At 35.2% G+C, this 22202-nt stretch overlaps 1 protein-coding gene across 1 annotated transcript in view; it reads right to left on the reverse strand.

Annotated features, from left to right (window-relative positions):
• LOC5578124 overlaps positions 1-17373 on the reverse strand; it is a 51881-nt gene extending 34508 nt beyond the window's left edge. The window contains exons 1-2 of the mRNA XM_001656773.2: positions 16556-17373; positions 1759-1916 (exon numbers count right to left, since the gene is read on the reverse strand). Coding sequence (XP_001656823.1) covers positions 1759-1916; positions 16556-16604 — 207 coding nt within the window. The 5' untranslated portion in view covers positions 16605-17373. The remainder of the gene's footprint in view (positions 1-1758; positions 1917-16555) is intronic.
• Positions 17374-22202: the final 4829 nt, after the last annotated feature.

Genomic DNA, 22202 nt, shown 5'->3' on the forward strand with positions numbered 1-22202 from the left:
TATTAAGGTACCCCGGGGCAAGTGAGAATCCGGGGTAAGTGGGGCGTTTCGTCATAGCTCAACTAGGAAAAGTTTTTCATGGGGGTATTCTTCTTGAAAGTTGAAGATACAATGACAAGGAATGTATTTAGTACTAAACATATTGTTATTTTTATTACCATGTGGTTCATGTAACAGTTGTCAGTTCAGCGCCATTTTCAACTTGCATGATAAATTGTGACACGTTTCACGTCTTGCATTGACTCGCAAAAAATTAATGTGTTTTAAATCGAATTTCCATCAGTAAGCTATATTTTTAAGTATTATTACAAGCTGCTAACGATAAACCAGTATTTTGTTTTCATTTCATATGAAATTTTCGATGGTCTATCTTATCCCAAAATATAGTTGTACCTGGGGTAAGTGGGACCTATCAAAACAAAAACCAGAATCGAAACTTTTCGTACACGTTTCATACATTTTCCTAGAGAGTAGCACTTAAACGTTCAAACAAATAATTTTTATAAAAAAAAGATCAACCTCAAATTACATAATTGCATAAGAGGGAAAAGAAAAGTGTTATTATTCTTAATTTTTTATTTTTGAAATACGACTTCAAAATTGAACAAACACACAGCTGAAATTTGAAATGCATCATGATAACGATTAATTTTATATTTTATTCGAACTTTATTTGTCATTTCTACCAAGTTAAGTAGTGATGGAAAACAATTCCATCCCATAAGGTGGTTTTCTGCCATGCATATAAATAATAACAAAACATATTTATAATTTCGTCAATTATTGATTGTTTATGTGCTACATTTTAATTAACAACTTATAAATGATATATTTTGAACACGTTTAATTCCTCTTTACGCTTTTATTGAGGAATTTTCTGTTAATATTAAATGTGAGGTAACATACTATTAAATAAAGGGTTTCTTCCTAAAACGTAACGTATTTTATGGTTGATCCCTTATGTACATCAAATATGTACTTAAAATTAAAAATCTATGACTTATTAATCCTATTATTGTAATGCTTGACTTACTGATGCGGATTGACGCATGAAACTGGATGTGTCCCACTTGCCCCGTTTAGCGAGGCAACTGCGTCCAATGGCTCATGCTAAAGCTTTCTTCCAAGGTTTTCACAATTTCGAAATTATTCGATTAGTTTCATGCACACACCAGCAAATATGTTGCCAAAACGTGATTGTGTTGTTGGATTTGAAAAATATTGACATATGAAAATGTTATTGAACAATTTGTTTGAACTACCGTTTTTTTCGTTCCCACTTGCCCCGCGGTACCTTATTTGAATTCTCCATCGAATTCAGGTAAAATGATAATACACAAACAGTTTTTTTAAATATGATTATGTTTTCCTGGATGTTACGTATAAAATATACAAAATTTGTTTTTTTTTTGTTTTGTTGACTTCTACCTTAACGAATATCGCTCTATAAAATGAATCTAGAATAAAGGCAAAGTATTAAAATGCCAATTATCTTGATTTCCTATTTAAACTCTCAGTCAATGTGCTCCTTTGTTGTTAGGTCCCACTTAGCTGCAAACAATCATTAAATCGGCAACAAACCACCGCATTATGCAGCACATCATCAACTTCGTCAAGGGCGATCCTTAAAAGGCCATTCCACCAACTCCGTATGCACATTTATAATGGTCCGAATGGTCCATCATTAGACAGACACTCTCGAAAGCTTCAGTTCAGTTCCCGGCAAGCACCCGGCAATTATAAGATTTGCACACTTACCGACGATGTGCACTGGATGACGTCACGGCAGTTGTCGCCCTCGCCGGCCACCAATCGGAACCATTCACCGGCGTCTTTGTCCTTGCAAAGCTCTTTTTCGAATGACTCTTCCTTCTTGGGTTCGTCCGACTGTCGCTTCGTTCGCCCGCTGGCCGTGGCTGTTGGATAGAGAGGAAAAGATTCGAAAACAATCAGAAACATAGATTCAAGTCAATGGTCCTCGATGGAAATTGATTTCGATAAGTGGGTTTGTGTCTCGGGTACCATTAGAAGTGTGACACTCGTGCATCCTTCAATCAATCACTCAAAACCGGAAAACCTGTTGTTTGTGACGATCGATCATCGTACAACAGCCCAATTGAGATCGACACCTGTTTTTTTGGCTCAATTACCCCATTTGATGATGATGATGATAATCGTTTGCTGAGATCATCTCCGTCTCAATGTACACATTCACAAATTTGATTGTCGAATTAGCTCTTGGCGGCTGGGACGTTGTACACGGTTGCTTAACACGCATTGTATGATCAAATTATCTAATAGGAGTAACAATTACCTCATTTTTTTCGGCAAATGTTTATTTTTAACGATAAGTAGCGATAATTGGATCAGTAAAAAATCCGGTTTCGGGGTGCTTTGTTTGTAATGAGGTATAGCATGTCTTTCCACAGAATAGTGGTTCATGGATGGTCTAATATGTGAAACCACAGTATGGTCGGTAAAAATTCCGCAGGATAATGGATAGATGTGATCCCCAGGGATACTAGACCCCATCCTGTTTTCTGTGATGTAAACTATTTCAATGTGATGTAAACTGAAGTATACTGTAAAAATAAATGAAATTTTTGTGTTGTACAGAATAAACATTCAACTAAAAATTGTTGAACATTACATGATCGTGTGAATTCAATTGAAAAATAATGGATTGGTCGTTGACATTTAGGTTTATTTCTATGCTCCAAATATGTGCATGAAAATGAACTTAAATTTACTTTTTTTAGCTGTGAAGTGTTCAATAAACACTTCCACAGTTAAGCGTTTTTTGCCAAGGTTGCCATTTTCGCATTCGATAAAAGATAACTTAATAAAAAAAAATGAAGTAATTAATTTTGAGCTTACTTGCTACGGTATTAAATAGCTTATGCGAAATGCATGAATATCGGAGAAAAGTTTTTTTCTTCGATATTCGTTTGCCAGCTTTGCTCGTTTCAGAAACAGGGGTTGAAAACAGAGCAATTTTAGAATATCTTACCACTCTCTGTGAGAATTATGACCGATAAAATATCAGGAGAGCTCGATCATCATCTACTGCATGGTTAGATTGGGAAGCTAAACCTTGCTTTATTGGAATCCTTGACTTAGTTTCAATCATTCAAAGAATATATCTAGTTGCACAAATTGTGAACTGCTTCCACTAACAGTCTGCCAGTAGGAAGCTCCACAATGATCCAATTAAAAAATCTTATGCTACACTCCACAAATTTGTTCAATTGGATAACCAGAAGCTTCTGTGAAAATTTGAGCGAAATGCGTCTAAGGAAGGAGGAAGGGGGGGGGGGGTAAATAAGCTTGAATTTTGTCAAACGGGAAAACGGTTCCGCCGGTTTCGGCCATCGATGGCGCTGTATAGGTTTTTTTTTTCATTATTGATTGAAAACCAATAATATTTTTACCGAGGGAACAATCATTGCAGAATTCGTAATCGAAGAAAAAACATCGCATATGTATTGGTCCATGATCCGCAATGAGAAAGCGATGATAAACCCATTTTTTCTCGCTTATTTACCATTGGGGTACCTGTTTTATAGTGTCCTCTAAATTTGGAACTTGTTTAGATGGGTTTTATCAGGCACTGTTAACCCCTCGATACAATCAGAGCTGTAGCAGTAGACGAAAGAAAGGACTCTCATGGTGAGTTGCGGATCATGATTCTTACAGCGAGCGACAAGTGATATTCTGAATTTCCAGAATTCAACCCCTGATAAAGATACCCTACGCCTTGGAATGTCCAAAAAATTTCCATCCTAAGAAAATCCTCGATAGGCGGGATTCAATCCTACCATTCTCATCAATTGCTCAATATTTAGCATTCTATGGCGAACACAGGCAATCAAAATAAAAAATGTTTCAATGAAGTTTATATTGAAATTAATTCTTACAACCATCCAAATAGCCATGGATCATGCAAGGCTAAATGCACAGTCAAATGCAAACCTTTTACGACTATGTTGTACTAGCCAGGCGAAAAATTGAAGTGTGATGTCATTAATTGAATCGTAAAAAAGAGGTGTTCGCCGCATTAAGTGCATACCATACGATCAAACATCGACGCTCTTCGAAATATAGAAAAAAAAACGCTGATTGGCGTGCAGAACATTAAATGCACAAGGCAATTGCCGGCTACTTACTCTAATGAGGGAGAAAAACAATGTTCAGCCCCCTTGAGCGTTCAGGTTTAACTGTACCATGTCGAACGGATTGTCATTAAAGTGATAGTTTTACTAGTGTTATGGTGGTTCTACTTTGAATTGCATGCAGTCATTCATTTATGTGTAAGAAGGCGTAAGGTCATAAATCTAACACTCGTTCGAAACTTATGTTTTTAGACTTTCAGTCTATAAAATCCAGTTTCAGAGGTAGTATACTCTGATTATGAAATACTTTACCTTATGGCCGACATTCAGAGAGCATAATTTTTTTTTTCATTTCATAGTGAAATGTTTACGTTATTGCTACTCGATTGCCATGGGTTAATGCATTGTTTTACAATCAAGAAAAAAATTGACGTAGATTTCAGCAATGGTCACACACAAACCAAGTTACACACAATTAAGCACGATTCGCAAAAAAAATCAAGTTTTTCTAGAACAATACATCAAGTGTCCAAATTCTAAAAAAAATGCTTTCAAATCAAAACCCACAAACTTCTAAATGAATGTCGTCTGACATGACGAGATTATCATAAATCATATTTTTTTTATAGATTCCGGATATGTCGGATCACAAGTAACAAAAACAGTTCAATCTAGTTTGTTATGTCGTATGTGATACACACACAATGACATGTTCTCATTACGAAAAATAGGAAAAATGGTAGAAATAAACAAAACCGTACCGTTTTCTGGTGACGTCATCGCGGTCAGCTGCATTCAATTGACATTTTGTCTTTTGTAGGTTCGCTTGATTGCTTGTGTTGTGAAAATAGGAATATTAGTAATTAATTAGGTTAATGCTTCTACTGTTGTGAATGCCAAAGGGAAAGGCTGTCCAATGTCAAATAAACGACTACTGTGTTTGCTTACAACAACGGTGCCGTGAAATTTGAGAAAATGAAGCAGAAATCATCAAAGAATTAATTTTACAAGATGTGTTTAAATTACACACATGGGTATGTTGGACCAGAAGAGCCCGTTTTTTCGTAGCTTATTTGTAGATTTGTTTCAGCTGAATTGAGCTTGAAGTCCGGAATAATTATTCATTATTTGTTCAATTTAAATTTTGAAAACGCTAAATTTGTTTTTGAAATGGCATTGAGTATCTCCAAGGAAGCCAATAAATAATACCGGATACACGTTCTAATCATGAATCACAGAATTCCATTAGTCTTAAGTATCTTTTTAATGAAAAATTCCTTATATAATTATTCTAACTAAATTATTGAAACAGATATGTGAGTTTCACTGGCTCCGCTGACTGTGATTTGCTACGCTTGCCTACTGTAGTGTGAATTTCAGGACTTACATACAATACAATATGGGAAACCTTGGTACAATTTCGCTGAAGTATTTCATTCCGGCGACACTCAATAAAACTTCAAAATCTCACAAAATTTTAGGAAATTTCCTCAAAGGCCGCATATAGGTTGGTAATTGGAAACGTTAACAAAGTTTTTCATTCGGACTGAGAAAAAAAATTTGTGTGCATCAATGTGTGCGTGATGTTTGGCGTAGAAAACGATTCGTTTGATTGTGATTGTTTTCGCTGCGCTGTGAGCCGTCACGCATTAGTTCGGTCAAAAGTTTCGGTGGCCTCTCATTAAGTAAGAGCTGCAACCACATTTCTCTCCCGTAACCCAAGTGACGGTAAAGCTTGGCGTGGCCGGGGATACCAATATCCTTAAGTAGATGAAAAAACCGAATTTAGTACTATACCATTTAATTCCACTAGAGTTTGTATCCTTTGACAGATACGCGTATTTCGACCTCAACTGTAAGGCCGTCTTCAGTGTCGTGTACTAGACTCGACTTATATATTATTTATATATATTACCAATATCCTTGCTTTTGGTTTTCTTGTTTAAGATCAGATCATGGTTTACCAAACCTTGTTCCTGAAAGCAATCCGGGTGAGAATGACACAAAGGAACATACATTTTGTGAGAATCCAATCTACGAGGTATATCGTAACTAAGCCAACGCTAACGCTAAAGTGATTTCAGTGGTTTTTTAAGGAATATTTTTTGAAAATAGGGTCCTAAGCCCTGTCTCAATTTTAGCACCAAGTTTAGGCCACAAACACGTGTTAACTAATTTTTTAAATGATTTTCTTTGGTTTAGGTCCAAAAACATTTTTTTTATGTTTTTTTTAGATTTTGTCGCACCTCTCAAATTTTGGGTATATTTTGTTTTCCATGTCGCTATGTCAGATAGTAACAACCCCAGAGTTAAAACTAAAAGCCCTTTGGCATTTTTGTCGACACAGTGACGTCAAACATAATCAAACGCGTCAAGGTTCATATTTGGAACCATTTTTAAAATGAAAGTTTATTTATGTTATAGCCATTATTTGAGCTGGAGAAATTGCTAAAGTAGTTGAAAGAACCTGCTTTTTCGTATTATTTAATCAGAAAAAGAATTCTTTAAAAATTTTAGGACCCAATTGATGATTTGGTTGAATTTAATGGAAGCATTTACTTTCTTGAAAAAAGAAACCATGTCTAAGAAAATGTCTTTCAGAGAACGTAGATTTCAGAACAGGACATGAAAAAGTCATGCAACCAAACCCCAACAAACGCGAGGCAAATGTCAGCGGCAGCAACCTTCACCAGAAAACATTCTGCAATTGTCTTCAAGAGCGCACCTACAATGCCTTTCCTATTCACCTTTCCAAATGTTTACGGCTTTGAACGAAGTCGATACAATGTTGCACGTTGGTATATGAAAAAAAAAAAACCATTGCGACTCTGGAAAACATCGAGCAAATCCTTCTCGCTGATTGCTTCGGCCCAATCAAAATTGAAGATTGCAACAAGCAGAACAGAAATTAGAAACACCAATCTCTATTCAAAGGAGATTAATGGGTGAATCGAGGCACGTTTATAGGAAGGCGCTTCGGCCGCACAGTGGTACAGATTAAATAATAATCATTGCAAAAAATAAAATAAAAGCATTCTCAATATTTGTCAAGTTATGATCATTACAAGTGATCTGGCACAAATTTGAAGTGTGATATTTAGAATAAGAAGATGCTGTTCTTTTATTTTTTGACATACTTACAATTATAGTTGTTAAATTAATAAGAATTCTGACAGAAGAAAATGTATTTGCACCTGAGAAATTTGAATCTAAGTAGAAATAAACAACCGATCAAAAAAATGTACGCTAAAACTAAATTTGCACGAGTATTAGTAAAAATGAAACAATAGAATTTTGGATAAATCTTGTTTCTATTGGATGACACGATAGAGCATGTGCTTGCTACTTATTCGGCATTTATTTTTAATTTTATATAAGTCCAAATTTGAACCTTGACACTTTTGATCTTGCCTGACGTTCTCTCAGCCGACAAAACGCCACATGGGTTGTCTCTTTTTGGCATTTCGGAAGGGACATGGAAATCAAAATACACTCAAAATTAGAATTTGAATTCAGAGGTGTGACAATATTTTGAAATCCAGTAAAAATTGTTTAATGATTTTTGGACTTAAAACAACGAAAAACATTCAAAAACTGTTTTGGCCCTCAGTGGTTTTTGAGTTTTGAAGCAAGAAGGGTTTGACAACGTTAATAATTGAAAATAGAATTTTTGTCGACTGCTAAGACAACTGGACCTCTGTGTTACAGCCAATCTCCTCCTTGTGATTTGTGCAAAAATCGTGTGCATTCGATACATAAGCTGGGTGCGCGTGAAGCATGCCAAATTAGTTCTCTCGATTCATTCGGTGCCTCGGAGACAGCTTCATACGCTCGCTGAGCAATGTGCAAAAAGGTGCCAATTTATGTGCACAGTTGAGTCGGCTACGGGCCTGGAGCTCCTAAATGTCTATAGATCAGATGTCGTGAAAACATTAGTCTTTCACGTTCATATGTCACAACATCGGCAACATCATCATCATCATCATTGGCAGCACCTTCGGATAGAACTTGCATCACCTCTATTGCATCGAACGAACATAATCATCGGAAAGTCGTGTCTTGATTCAGTGGGGGAGGGGGAGGGGGAGGTAAATGCTCGTCTTCTTCGTGTCATTTTTATTTTCCCTTGAGGTTGGATAGATCTTCGCGTCGAGTACCTGTGTACAATCTACAGCCGGCACAAAGAGGACGCACCCTCGCTCTATGGAGTTCAATCTGGGCACTGATTTCGATCGCCTTGGAGCAACGAAAAAATAACGATTCGAAGGGTGACATTTAATGTTTTATTGCATTATCATCATTTTCTGTGGAACTTATGATTTAACCTTATGCCACGCGTGCAGTGGTTGGTAGAAGGTTTGGCAAGTCTCGATAATGTGTTGCGGGACCTTTCACGTATACTGTAGTTCTTTGTCAGTTCATAGCAATGACCTATAGATACTGCCATAATCTGACGGAGTGATGTAAGCGCCATTGAAAATTTCAGTATGTTAGGGGCTACCAATTGTCAACTATTAAAGTTGTCTGGAAATTTATTTTTAAGAATGCTTGATGAACTATGAACAAATCCATAATCCGTGCGTTTACTGTGACATATTATAAATATAACTGTAATATGGGGGAACAGGGGACCTCATGGAAATTGGGCTTGCCTCCACCAGATTTTTTTTTGAAAAAGAGATGATGTGATAATTCAACTACATGACAGCATATGTCAATAAAAGTTAGTACATCAATAGTTTAGACATGCTCTAATGACAACCTTTCGTCAGTTTGGGTTACTCCCCAAGTAGTGTAGGCTCTATGACCCCTGAAGGGAGCCATAAGGTACAGCACAACACAGCAGCAGGGTTTATTGGTCACGGCAGACAAATTGACTGTGATGCAATCCTTGTTTCTCCGATTTTCTTTTCGGTCGTAACGGATGTGTTCACATAACCTTCTGCCCGTGTTTCGGACTGGTTTTCGTCTGGCTGGGTTTGACCCGAATAAGTTAAACGAATGGGCTCTATGGTTTGAATTACTTGAACCCAAAAATTATAGCTTTGTGACCTCGGTTTCGCCACTACGTAGAGCATGTTTGGTTGCAAGCAAGCTGTACAAGCCGGCTGGAATTCAATGGAACGTTTCGCAATAATATGTATTTTGATAATAATTTGTGCAATTTGTCATGCACTTTGGCCGGGTGAAAAGAAGGACGACAATAAAGCATCTTGATTCATAAGCTCATAAAGAGTCCAAGTTTCAGTTTGTCAAATTTTTGAAATATCAGCGATCCATTATAACGACCACAGCCTTACATTCTTGTATATTTCTAATAGAGATAGGCAAAAAGTATCAGAGCCGTGCAAAATATTCGGATCACTCAAAATAAAGAATAATCCTTGTTTTTTTTTTTTTTGACAAGAGTCGGTTCATTTGATCAGCATGGATCAGACAAGAAGTGACCCGGAAAAAGAATGAAGCGATTCTTTTACCCCATTCTCCTGCGTTCGTTTTTTGGCTTTATTATAACAAGCGACACGTGTCTTGCTTTGCGCGCCAAGGCACACTTGTAAACACAGTTTGCTGCAGTTCCGCACATTCAGCATACACAGCCAAGCATATAATTTGCCCTGTCCTCTTGCATACAGACAAATGAAAAATAGAGACAAAGTGCCCACTTGAATGGCATAGCAAATTTTGCTTCTTCTTTTTGGTTCGGGTAGGAGAGATCGACAGTGTATGTTGTGAGTGTCTGGGAAAGAGTGAGCGAAAGACACGAAAGGTACGACACATGTCGCGCAACAGGGATTGAACCGCTCTTTTTTTTCGTTCGCCCGGTTCAGTTCGCTCTTTTTTTGCGAGCCGCTGAGCTACTGAACCGTTCAAAAGATCCGGTTCACTAAAATGAATGATTTGGATCGGATCCGTTTACTAAAATGAGTCGTTTTGTCCATCTCTAATTTCTAATTAAAGATCGCTGGATTCGTTGTCAACTAATGACGAAGCACGATCGTATTAAGCTTAGCAAATTCTAATAGCCTAATAAATTGCTTAAAACTGCAATCAGAACCCTTTTTTTTGGATTACTAGTAGTGTTCCCCAAGTCTAGTGCTTTAGAAGGATTGGATCAAGCAGTGCTAGCACATTTATCTGATTCTAGCTGTAACCAGCGTTACGAAAATTTCAAACTATCATTTCTCATACTTGAGATTTTTCATTCAAAGCACTTATTTCTTTGTTTTTATGCTAGAAAGATAACAATGCTTACTAACTTTAACAATAATATTGAGTTTTGGCAGATGTCCGATGAGTTCTATGATTGAATCGTTTTTGACGGCATAATCGTGAGCAAGTGATTTTGTATCAAATTCTTACGCGTGAGTTTTGCGAAGCAGATCTCAAATGAGTTTGGTCTCGCTAGAGAATTCAATGATTGATTGGCTGTAACAGTAGCTAATGAACAGATTCACATGACAACTGCGTGTTGCCGATCATGACTGTTACTGAGAACGCGAAGTGTACGATATTCTTAGTAAGCTATTGTTATAATACCTGCTTTGGATATTATTGGCTTGTTAACCGTTAACCAAAGTGAACCTATGCTAAAAACTTTTTCTTCGACACCTATGCAATCCCCATAAACTCACGCAGGAGCATCATGAGCAGTGGGCCGTAAGCAAGTAAGTTCAACGTCGATTGTTTCTATTTCTCTCATTAACCTGAATTCTGACGTGACCAACACTAAAATTGCTTAGAAGTAATAGGCAATCACAATATTTTTATCCAGACTACGGTTTTCAGTGTCAATGGGATAGAAAATTATAACTCGTATTGATTTGATAAACACAAAATCAAAAATCAAAGTATAGAACAAAGTATGTTATTTTTACAATAAAAAAATGAGTACCGTGAATTCGGGTGAAATTGATCAGTAGGGTGAAATTGATCACTGTGTCACACGATTTTATTTCCCTCTAATAGAGCACAGAAATTAATGCAACCTATGTAAATGAACGTTGTTTGTCTTAACTATTGTCGAATTGCATGTTGTGAAGCTTTTTGTGTTAATGAATGTTCATTTCTATGAAAATAATAGAAAATTCCATAATCGTGTTCTGTGTGGTATTGGCAGACATCAATAAACTTATAGTTTTAAACAGGGATTTGGACATGGTGTCAACCTGAAAATTTGTAAGGATGCTTAAAATATATCCCTAAAACGAATTTTATCATCAAAATTCGTACCAATTTGTTCATTTTGTTGTAATAATTGAATTTTTTATTGATGTCAGAAAATTCCTTCGGAAATTGCCTACATTTAGGCATTTTCTGCGGTATTGTTGAAAATTAATTGTTTATTATTTCCATAAATTTTGCATTGTTAAGAATTTGGCAAGCATATTTGGATTCAGGAGGCCCAAATTAAATAAGTAAAGTTGTTTTCAAAACTAACGATAATTGTTTTGACAGGTGATCAATTTCACCCCGAAATGGAATTCCTTGATTTTTTATTTAGAGACGATTTTCAGCATTAAATTCACAACTCTATGAAAATTATTAAATTATTAAACCAATGAGGCTCACCGTCGTACATGTTTTCCTGCATTAAGTTGTTTGGAATTGGCAACATCATAGATAGTGAAAAGTGATCAATTTCACCCGAAATTACGGTACCGTGCTGCGTCGAATTTCCGGACGCTTCGAAAGACGGGCACTGGCCTTTTCCACGGTGTTTTGGAGTAAATTACATTTTTACCGCCTAGGATCCACAACTATGACGTCTTCTTCTTTCTCCATGCATAAAAGTTGTCGAGAAACACATTTTTCAGTGATTTCAGGCCAGTGTCTGGGATTCGAAGCATCCGGACACTTCGAATCAACAAGGTACTCCCCAGTTTTTAAGTATGCTCATAATTGCTCCAATTTTGTTTTCGAACTTATCGCTTCTTCAAAATATAGAAAAACATACAATTTACGCATTTAGTTTTAAAACGATGATTCTGCAGTTATCGATCATCGATTCATCGTTTTTTTTTTATCAACTTGTGTGTTGTGTAGTGACGTACTACACGATATACACGAATCAATTTTCTTATTCGCGTAGGTCAAGTGACTTGGCAATTGTTTCGAACTGTTTATCCTTAGTTTTCATCAATAGTTCTACATTGTAAAATCCTGAAGCAGAGAAGCCAGCTCACTGACAGTTGGCACGTGTTCTTGTCTTCTTTGGCTTCTTTGTTTAATGTTTGGTTTGTGTACAACGGTCGGATGAACTTATTTTAGTTATAGTTATATTCACTTCAATAGCAGTTTGCCTATAATTAGGTATTCAACTCTTTAGAATGTGAAACCATCGAAAAATATCTAGAAATTTGAATTACGTCTACTTGAATTTTGACGGTTTTTCACGCTCAGATCTTCGAATGTGAGGTTTTTCAGTGACAGGTTGCCGTGACTTTTAGGAGCTCGCAATCTAAGTCAGCTGTCGGTCAGGTAAAACCTAACGAAGTTCAAAGAGAAATCGTCCATTGCTGCTACGAAACGCAATAATTTATTCAGTCATAGATCGGAATATGAAAACATTTATAAGAAAATGAGTGTTTTATTCACTAGCATATTTTCATAAAGAGTTTTTATTTTTCAATTCGAAGAGTTTTCAGTCATGTATTTCGAAATGGAAAAAGTGGAAAATTTATGTAAAGCATAGCAAAATAAATTTGAAAAATATGAATGAAGTGAGATTGATACAAAAAACAGAAATGCATTCATCTAATAATTATCAGATTCAGCATAGAAAAGCTTTTGAAAAGGGGTTTGAAATATTCCAGAAATTTGGATTTAGATGAAAATTAGGCTGTTTTATAAGAAGATAAATGAGGAAATTATAATCTTCCCAAATTTACTCATAACCTCAAAGATCTTCTAATCTCTTTCAATTTCCAGAAATCAAAAAGAAAAAAAAATGAACAACATTCGAAGCATTCATGTGGAAACGAAAAAAATCAGTATGTTATACTTGCGACAAGTTGCGCCAAAGCTTGTCAATGACAACATAAACTTTCTTCTTTGATTTTATATACAGTCAACTCTCCATAACTCGATGTTTAAGGGACCATCGACCATTCTATAAGAATTATCAAGCAAGTAAATACACCGCCAAAACAATTAAAATCATAGGAACAAATCTCTCTATTTCCATTCCTTTTTGGTCACTTCTGTAATGAATATTTTTTGTTGATAATATTTTGTAAACATTCTTCAAAATACTTTAAAAATCATGTTTTTTACAGATAATCCATATTTTAGGTTCTTAGGATAAGGTTATTTATCTGAGACCACTAGCCGCCAAATAAGAAATTAATTTGTAGACTTAAGTTTACCTTACAATTTTGGTGTCTTTTCAATAGATTTTCCAATAATTTTCACCAATCCAATGTAATTTAAAAAGATTGCTTCCCTGCGATCACCTTGTATTTCAGTTTTTCAACGTATTTTGAGCAATTTTCAATCAGTTCTCGTGATTTTTTGGTAAAAATTGTGTTGATTTGCAATGTATTTGTAAATAGGAGCAAATACAGGGTTAAGATAAACAGAAATCTTTTGTTTGAATCAATAAATGTATAAATGGTTCAAAATAATATCACAACATAGTATCTCAATATATATATATATATATATATATATATATATATATATATATATATATATATATGATAAATGTTTCTAGCAATTGCATTTAGAATGAATATTGAATTATAATAAATATTAGAGCTGTTTAGTAGAATACCTATAAGTAGATGAAAAAAACGAATTTAGTACTATACCATTTAATTCCACTAGAGTTTGTATCCTTTGGCAGATACGCGTACTTCGACCTCAACTGTAAGGCCGTCTTTAGTGTCGTGTACTACGACGAGAGTAGAGTCTAGTACACGACACTGAAGACGGCCTTACAGTTGAGGTCGAAATACGCGTATCTGTCAAAGGATACAAACTCTAGTGGAATTAAATGGTATAGTACTAAATTCGGTTTTTTCATCTAGTGATTATTGAACTTTCGGATTTTTAATGTGATTTACATATACCGCAATAATAGAAAAAAAAAACTATTTTCGTTGTCCTTATTGCGGTATAGCTTTATCACAAAAATATAGAATTTTTATTTAAAATTCAATACCTATCATGAACATATATATGATATAACCGCTGCATATAACTGTTTTGGTTCTAAACATTAAAATTTGCGCTCATGAAAACGGTTCCGTAGATAGAGGGATTGGTTAAAAATATAGGCTTTTCTCGATACATCATTTAAAACTGTTCTTCTAACGATCAAAATCATGTTATTTTAAATGCATTCATCTGGTACAGCTTGGGAGTTCGATAGGCTTCATCATCATCAATAATATCCATGAAAATTAAGTTTTCGCATAATATTGAGGGTTTAACTCTTATACCTAAATAATGGACAAATTAACCTAGATGATTTCGATCATATTCATTTCAGAACTATAATGTCCTCAAAACATAAATGGATTCGATTGACGAAAATGCTAAAAAACACATTTCGATCAGCAGATCAAAATTTTTCGTGAAATTTCAATTTATTTTTTGCTGTGCAATATTAAGAACTCGGTTGGGAATCCAAAGTTTTTCCAAATTTGAAGTTATTTGCTGCAATGCTTTGCTCGGCTTGGGTACCAATAATTTTAAAAATATTACAGGGAGTCATCAAAAGCTTATATTAACTGTTCAAAAAAACTACTCGAGTTTATTCAGTCAAAACATGTTGAATCTAACCTTAGATAAAATCAATGATTTATTGAATACATTTAATTCAGAAGACTCAAGAGTATATTTGAAGATGACTTGTGTTTGACAATTGATAGATGCAAGCTGACCATAACGTGATAGGAAGAAAACGATACACATTAAGTCCAAAAATGAGAAATTAAAACGGTAAACTTTGAGTTCTCGTTAAAAAAATGGGAAATTTTTAAAAATACAGTATTTAAGATTTCAAAACTCTTAAGCTGTCGAGTTTTCGATAAAACTCATTGGAATCTATATCAGCTTAGAGTTAGTGAGTTCTGCCACAGTTTTCCTCAGAATTTCTCTTTTTAATTTATACATTAACTTCAAATCTGTCTGAAGAAGATCTGAAACTATCGAACTTGAAAACTTATTTGCTATACCCAAATAACAACAGTTTTCATTTAAAAAAAAAAACGCCATTTTGTCTTGAAAAAAGGTAAAAATTACAGTAATATGAATGTTTTGCTCGCAGAAAGCAAATCAGATTTTGGAAATATGTTTGCATTTGATAATTGTTATAGGCTCTAAAAATTAATCAATTCATTTTCCAGTTTCTTGAACAAAAGTTGAAAGAACATAAAACACCATTAATATAAAGTGCCTCTGAATACATATGAATAGTTATCTATAGATGAAGTTTGCCCTCTGCAGAGATAAACAGAAAATTTCTAAAGAAATAAATGACTTCAATGCGTTCAAAGATTTCAAATGTTTTCAAGTTTTCATTATTATCTTAAAATCTCTGATGACTCATTATTTTCGAAAATACGGGACAAATTGCGGAAATTAATTAATAAGACGGTAAAATGCTACTGTCCTGTTAAATACGGTACATATGATCAGCCTTCATAGATATTACGAATCGTCAGTTATTGGCAAATCAGCCCATAGATCCTTTCACAGTCCCTAATCGTCGCACTATTGGCACGTCTTGCTAAAATTGTTGCTCGATATTTTTCAAAAAATAATCGGTAAAACTAGTTTTGATAAAAATTTAGGCTCCTTTGCACCTATAGTAGACCTAATTAACCTATATTAGCATTATTAAGAGAATTTTGTTTTGATAAAAAAAGTAAAGGAAGAATTGAGAACTTTTTTACATCAATCAAAATTTTTGATTCGTTCTTCAAAAGAAAAATATGTTGAACGGTGTAAAAAACGATTTGTGTTTTGTCTACGACGTGGTACCAGTACTACTATAGGAACAAAAATTAGAAATAATGCAATATGTGACAACGTGACGTTAAAACAATAAGAAAAAAAATGTTCTGAAATTGTGTAAAAATGATCCAGCTACTTGCAAATTGTGACAGCGTTCAGTTAATGTGCAAAAAATGGTGGAGATTTTTGAATATTTCATTTGAAACATGACAAGTTGTTCTAATTCAAACTAAAAAATATGTGAATCGAAGAACGAAATTATTCAATCATCCGCGTATAAGTAACTCACAGTATGAGTTATATGCATTTGTGTGTTACATTGAGGTGTATTCGCCGATTAAACTCGATCCAGTGTTTTTAGCATCGTCCAATTTTCCAAATCGGTTTTGTCGTCTATATTTCAATGAAGTCACCATTCAACACAGTCATTCATATCTCACTCATGGTACCATATCCCTTATCGGTTTTTTTCGAATACTCACCCGAAGCTACTAGGGCCAGGACGCCTATTAAGGCAAAGAACTTCACCATATTTCCCGGTACCGCTGTGTGCGTGCGTGTGTCTGTGCGCCCTGTTGTGCTACGTATGTTCACTGCACGGTTTCGCGCAAGAAAAAAAAAAAAAAATGAAACTATCCGGACCGATCCCGGAAACCTTAACACTACGAGAAAAAATCCACGAAACAAACTTCTCGTCGATCTTCCCAGTGGACGAGTTTTTTCCGAATCTTTGCTCTGGATCACCGAACACTTGAACAACACATTCACCACAGAGGTTTGGAGGAAACCGTTCGTACACACCACACGGTTAGTGTTCACACACTGGGCTGTTGGTCGCCGTTGCTAGCGGGGAAAATATCCTTTTTGCTTCTTACTGATCTTCTTCTGGCTTTAGTTTTCTTCGGGAACCGAAACCTGTGAGCGACGTGTCTGCGTCGTCGTCGTCCAAGCGCCAAGCGTTATTTGTTCTGTCCCCGAGCTTGGGGAGCGTGATGCTGGCGAAGACGTTGAGGCACTGAATCACACTGAAAGCACACTGGCACTGGTTGGCCACTAGGGCTGCCTTTTTGGATCAGTCGCGCGAATCTTCGGGGGAGCAATGTCCGTGAGTAACCAGAAACCGAATCGCACCTCGGGTGAGAAAAAAGCCCGTGAGCACCGCGGCACGCAGCGAGAGAGTCTTTTTTCTGGGTGGTGAGGGTGAATCGATGAAAAAAGGCTACGATCTAGTACAGTAATGCTGCCTGCTACTGCTTAAGGCGTCCGATTCGACGACGCCGAACTTGTTAAGTATACGCAAGAGAGCAACCGGCAAGAATCACGCTTTTATATGGCGCGCAGTTTCTTTGGGGTCCAGAAGGGGAAATGGCACTCGCGGCGAGTAACAGGTGGAGCTCGGAGAGTGAGTTCGCGAGTCTTCAAGTGGTCGACCAGAGCGACTATTCGCTGATTGATAGTGCGAATGAAGGTGATAGATATAACAATCTGAGTGGTTGGGTTCAATTTGAGAGCATTTGAACTCAGCAATGCAGAAAACGCTGTGCTTGCTGTCGGCCATTCAAACGCTCAAGATTTCTGAAAATAAGATGACATCTTGGCGCTTGTAGAATCATATCACGATGTGTCGTGATATGCGCAAAAGGCATCTGATTCGTATCGAACACGAAACACTAATAATTGTTATCGCAAATGGATTGGGTCGCAGGGTGTTTTTTCCCCAGGGGCTATTTTATACCGGTCTTTCAGTCGATGATGACTATGATCATAGAGGAACTTTCAAACATGTTTTCATGGTGCGATCAGGTTTGCGTTCTATGAACGTAAACGACGGGGCAGTTAAGTCTGATGATTGAAGCTGAGCAATACATTTTCAAATTTGCCATTTAAAGGGTATTCGTCATTAGCTTTACTCGTTAAGCATTTGGTTATTTTTTGAATCGCATGACTAAGGGCTCGTAAAACATGGAAACATTAACGAGTGGACTGTATGGTGTGTTCTCTACGAATAAGAAGATAAAATTAACTATAAAGGTAATATACAGGTGGACATATAATACATCCGATGCAGATCAACACGTTTCTATTATGTGTTTGAACCAGAAAATTTTGAAACAAAAATAAGGTCAATTAGAGTGCTTCTGAGTTTTGTAGTTTTTTGTGACCTACCGAACAGCCCAAGAATTGAAAAAACAAAAAATAAATAGGCAACAGAGAATCATTGACGTAGTCATCAATTTTAATCATCGTTCGTCAATTTTAATTATATACCGTCTTATAATGCAAATAGGCATAAATCATTCAGTTTTCATATTTTGCTAAGAAATAATACGGCAGTATTCTCGGAATTATCGAAATTCGTTAACAAAGTAGCATACAATAATGCGTTATTTTTTTCAAATGTTTGTGTCTTTGCACCTTATTTCGCATTATAATCCATCATTCTCAAGATAAATCAATGTGGGATCATGAATTGAAATAAATAAAACAATGACAAAAACAGTTGCAGGTGATTCTTTGTTTGCACTAGTTTTTGCCACGGTGCTCCCCTGACCGTTATCATCAGAATAAAAAACTCCATCAATTCTGTGTTCACTAGCCGTTTTCTGTAGCTAAGCTGCCAGTCTGGGAAAAATTTAAAAAATATTTAACATCGTTATTAAGTTACGTCCTTTTGATTGTGTAACTCTTTTTTTAAAGTAAATCTGAGATATTTAAACGGGGTTTTATTGACCATGATTATGAAAAAGAATACAACCTAAAAATAACATTAAAGGTTGATTTGTGTAGTTGATTGTCACTTCTGGGCGGAGTTTTGAATGAGAAGATAGTCGAAATTCGAAGCTACGCCCTTTGTGAGGTATGATAATTAAAAACGTTAATTTTAAATCGATTAATTAGGCGTTGACCATGTTTCAAATGTTGTTAATGACACATTGCATCGACAATTTAGCAGGAAAAAGGTGTTTTCTCTGTTCTCGTCGATTTTAGACGTTCTTTGCCTTCAGAGCAGTTATTCATAATTGAGTTTTGCATTTTCTAAGAAAAAAAAAATGAATAGGGTAATCATTATATAAGTTCGAATTTTGACTCAAATTTTTTTGTTCGATGGAACTTGTGGCTGCGCTCTTCTGCAAACTTTTAGAAAATGTTTTTCAAAGTTGTTCAAACTTTGTCGAAGATACTTTTGATCTAACTCTTGATTTGAACTAAGTAAATTAATTCTGAAAGCTTAAACTTAGAGTGGACCCGAAAAATCATTTATTTTTGGTTCAACTATTTTGTTTCAGTTTTAAGTGAATGTGGTCTTCAGAAGAGTTGTAGAGAAAGTAATGATACACACTTGTTCTGAACATTGCAAGGATGTAATTCTTATGATTTTAACATTATAAGCAAAGTTAAGTGAAAAACTATGAAATATTTAGATGCCCATAACTCATGGAGTTGGTTCGATATTTTTTAAGTGGCATCCGAGAAATCATATCTTACGAAACTTTTGCTGCAAAATCTTTAAGGACGTAATTTTTGTAAATTTAGAAAATTCATTTAAAAAATAAACCTTAAAAACTCGAAATTTGCCTGAAACTCACAAGATCTTAAAGTTAACTGTATGCTGCCTTCAGCAAAGTTGTGGGTTTTTGCTAGGTAAACAACCTTTCCATATGCAATATTATTGAGAAATGTGAAACAAAAAAATGTAGAACATTTTACCATTAGGGCATTTTTTTAAATTATCGGACAGGTTTGGGCCGGAGGTTCTCCGATTTGTATGAAATTTTCACCAGTGGTAAAGCTCGTGGATATATGACCAAAAGTGAAATTCAAAAAAATTATAGTGACCTATTTTCCCGGAAAAGTCTAGATGAATTTTCGCGATTCCCCTATATTCATCAAACTTTAAAAATTCATATCTCCTGAACTATTCATCGTAGAGCAAAAGACTTTTAGTGAAATCAAAAGGAAATCCTCAGCAATCTATTAAAACTATAAAAAGGAAAACATTTCCCGGAAAAATTTTCACCATGGAGAAAACTGTCGGAAAAATAGCGGAAAAACTATCGACTTTATATTTGTAATGCTCCGATTGACAAAAAGCTTTTCCTGACTGGTGATGGTGTTAGATTATTCCACCACTTCCACAATTCTGTACACCAGGACACTATTGTATGTACAAAATCACAATAATAGAAGTCACATTGACTATAGGAGTAGTTTCTTAAGTTGCATTGGCACAATTTTCTATTTTGAATTATATGTGAATTATATCACTGATTACTAATAAAATAATTTAAAAAATACTTTGAAGCAAGTGCCCTCCTACCTTCATATAGGGATATATTTGGATTTATGTTTGTAGTGAAGACGTTAAACATTTGATAAAATTATAGAAATTGTAGATAATAAACACCGAAATTTAAAATTTTGGAAAACCTTTCGAATTTGGCATGGTACAAAAACCGAATGTTGCTAAAACCGAACGGAATGTTTCTAAAACCGAAAGGGCACTGTATCGATAAAAATTTTACTGCTGAGGCTGTAGCTTGTTCTTACCAGAGTACTATTATTCTGGTTGATTCTTCATGGTAAGCTTAAATTTTGTTTTTTGAATAGCAACCCTTGTCCCTGTATTTTCCATGATTGTACCTAGTGTTGGGCAATTTTTTCCAGAACATCGATGTTACTGAATCGATTCACATTTGAACTGCCGAATAAATTCACCGATTTAATCGAATCGTTAGCATCGATGTTTTTGAATCGATTCGAATCGAATACAAATTGAAATTTATAAAGTTTGAAATTAGACCAAATGCATTTGCATTCGATTTCAACGTCTTTTACTCAATCAGTGTTTAAAATCAATCGAGCAGATTTACTACTTCAAAACTAATTTAAATGTTGATTTCTCTTCCACCAACTTATAAGGAAATGTTTATCGATTTTAACAAAATGAATCGAATCAAAAAATCAGACGAAGAGAATCGATTCACCCGATTTTAGGTGTTCCAAACATCGTTTTAAAAAAATCGATTAATCGGAATGAAAACATCGATTTTTGGAACATCGATTTAAAATCGCCCAATGCTAATTGTACCGTTTGGCATAAAGTCGTTTGGCATAAAGCCGTTTGGCATAGAGTCGTTTGCCATAATGGTCGTTTGGCATAATGGCCGTCTTAGTGATTGACTTAAAATAAATATCGGCATTTTTTAAGCTTTTACCGAGATCAACACCACCGAGCTCATAGCAGAAAAATTTGGTAGGTTCTAAACAAGCGTGGTGCGTTCAGAGATTTTGCAAGCTAAGAATTTCAAAAATTGTTGTGACATTAGAGAGCATTACTAATAAAACTCGTGACGGGTCTCTACATCTCAGAACATAGAGTATCTTTGAACTTGTTGCAATGTACATATTTTAAAAAAGAGAAAATTGGCAAAGAAAGTTCGCAGTTATTCATCAAGGGAACGCTCATAGAATTTTTCGCTGCAGATCAAGCTCTGTCCCAGTTTGCACGTAACACTCGATGAATATTACTTGATAAAAGAATCTATTTTTTTATGCTAAATATCAAAAGCTCTAATGCAAAGATCTACCAATGCGACTTAATGCAAAAATAGCCTATATACGAGAGCAGATTATTTTTGGTTTAAAATATTTAAGGCTCTAACGCAAGAAAATCTTTTCACAGCATAGCTCAAATGAACAACACATCTTAAAAAAAAACATTTGTGGTAAAACTTTTCAAAGGTTCAATATAAATTCTTATTTTGAAAGCGAGCATCAAAAACACCGTCTATTATCGAGAGAAGGGAAAATTTGTGATTGAAATAATATTTTTTCCAGCATATTTCGGAAGTAAATCATGCGTTTTCCCCAAAATAAAGTATATGTTGAATATTGGCAGGTTCTAAAGAAATTATTATTCTAACAACACATCTGGCAAGAATTGATAAAACAGCAAAATATAAAAAATGGTTACCATTTAGCTTAACTAAATAATAAAATTTAAAATAGTATAAATATAACGAACAGCCTATTTTTAAAAGAAGGCAAAATTTATATTCAAACCAAGTAAGTGGGCTAGTCAGGGAAACGGGATATTCGGGGAACTGGCATTCGGGGAACTGGCGTTCG

Source organism: Aedes aegypti, chromosome 3 (genome assembly GCF_002204515.2).
Source record: "Aedes aegypti strain LVP_AGWG chromosome 3, AaegL5.0 Primary Assembly, whole genome shotgun sequence".
Classification (NCBI taxonomy): domain Eukaryota; kingdom Metazoa; phylum Arthropoda; class Insecta; order Diptera; family Culicidae; genus Aedes; species Aedes aegypti.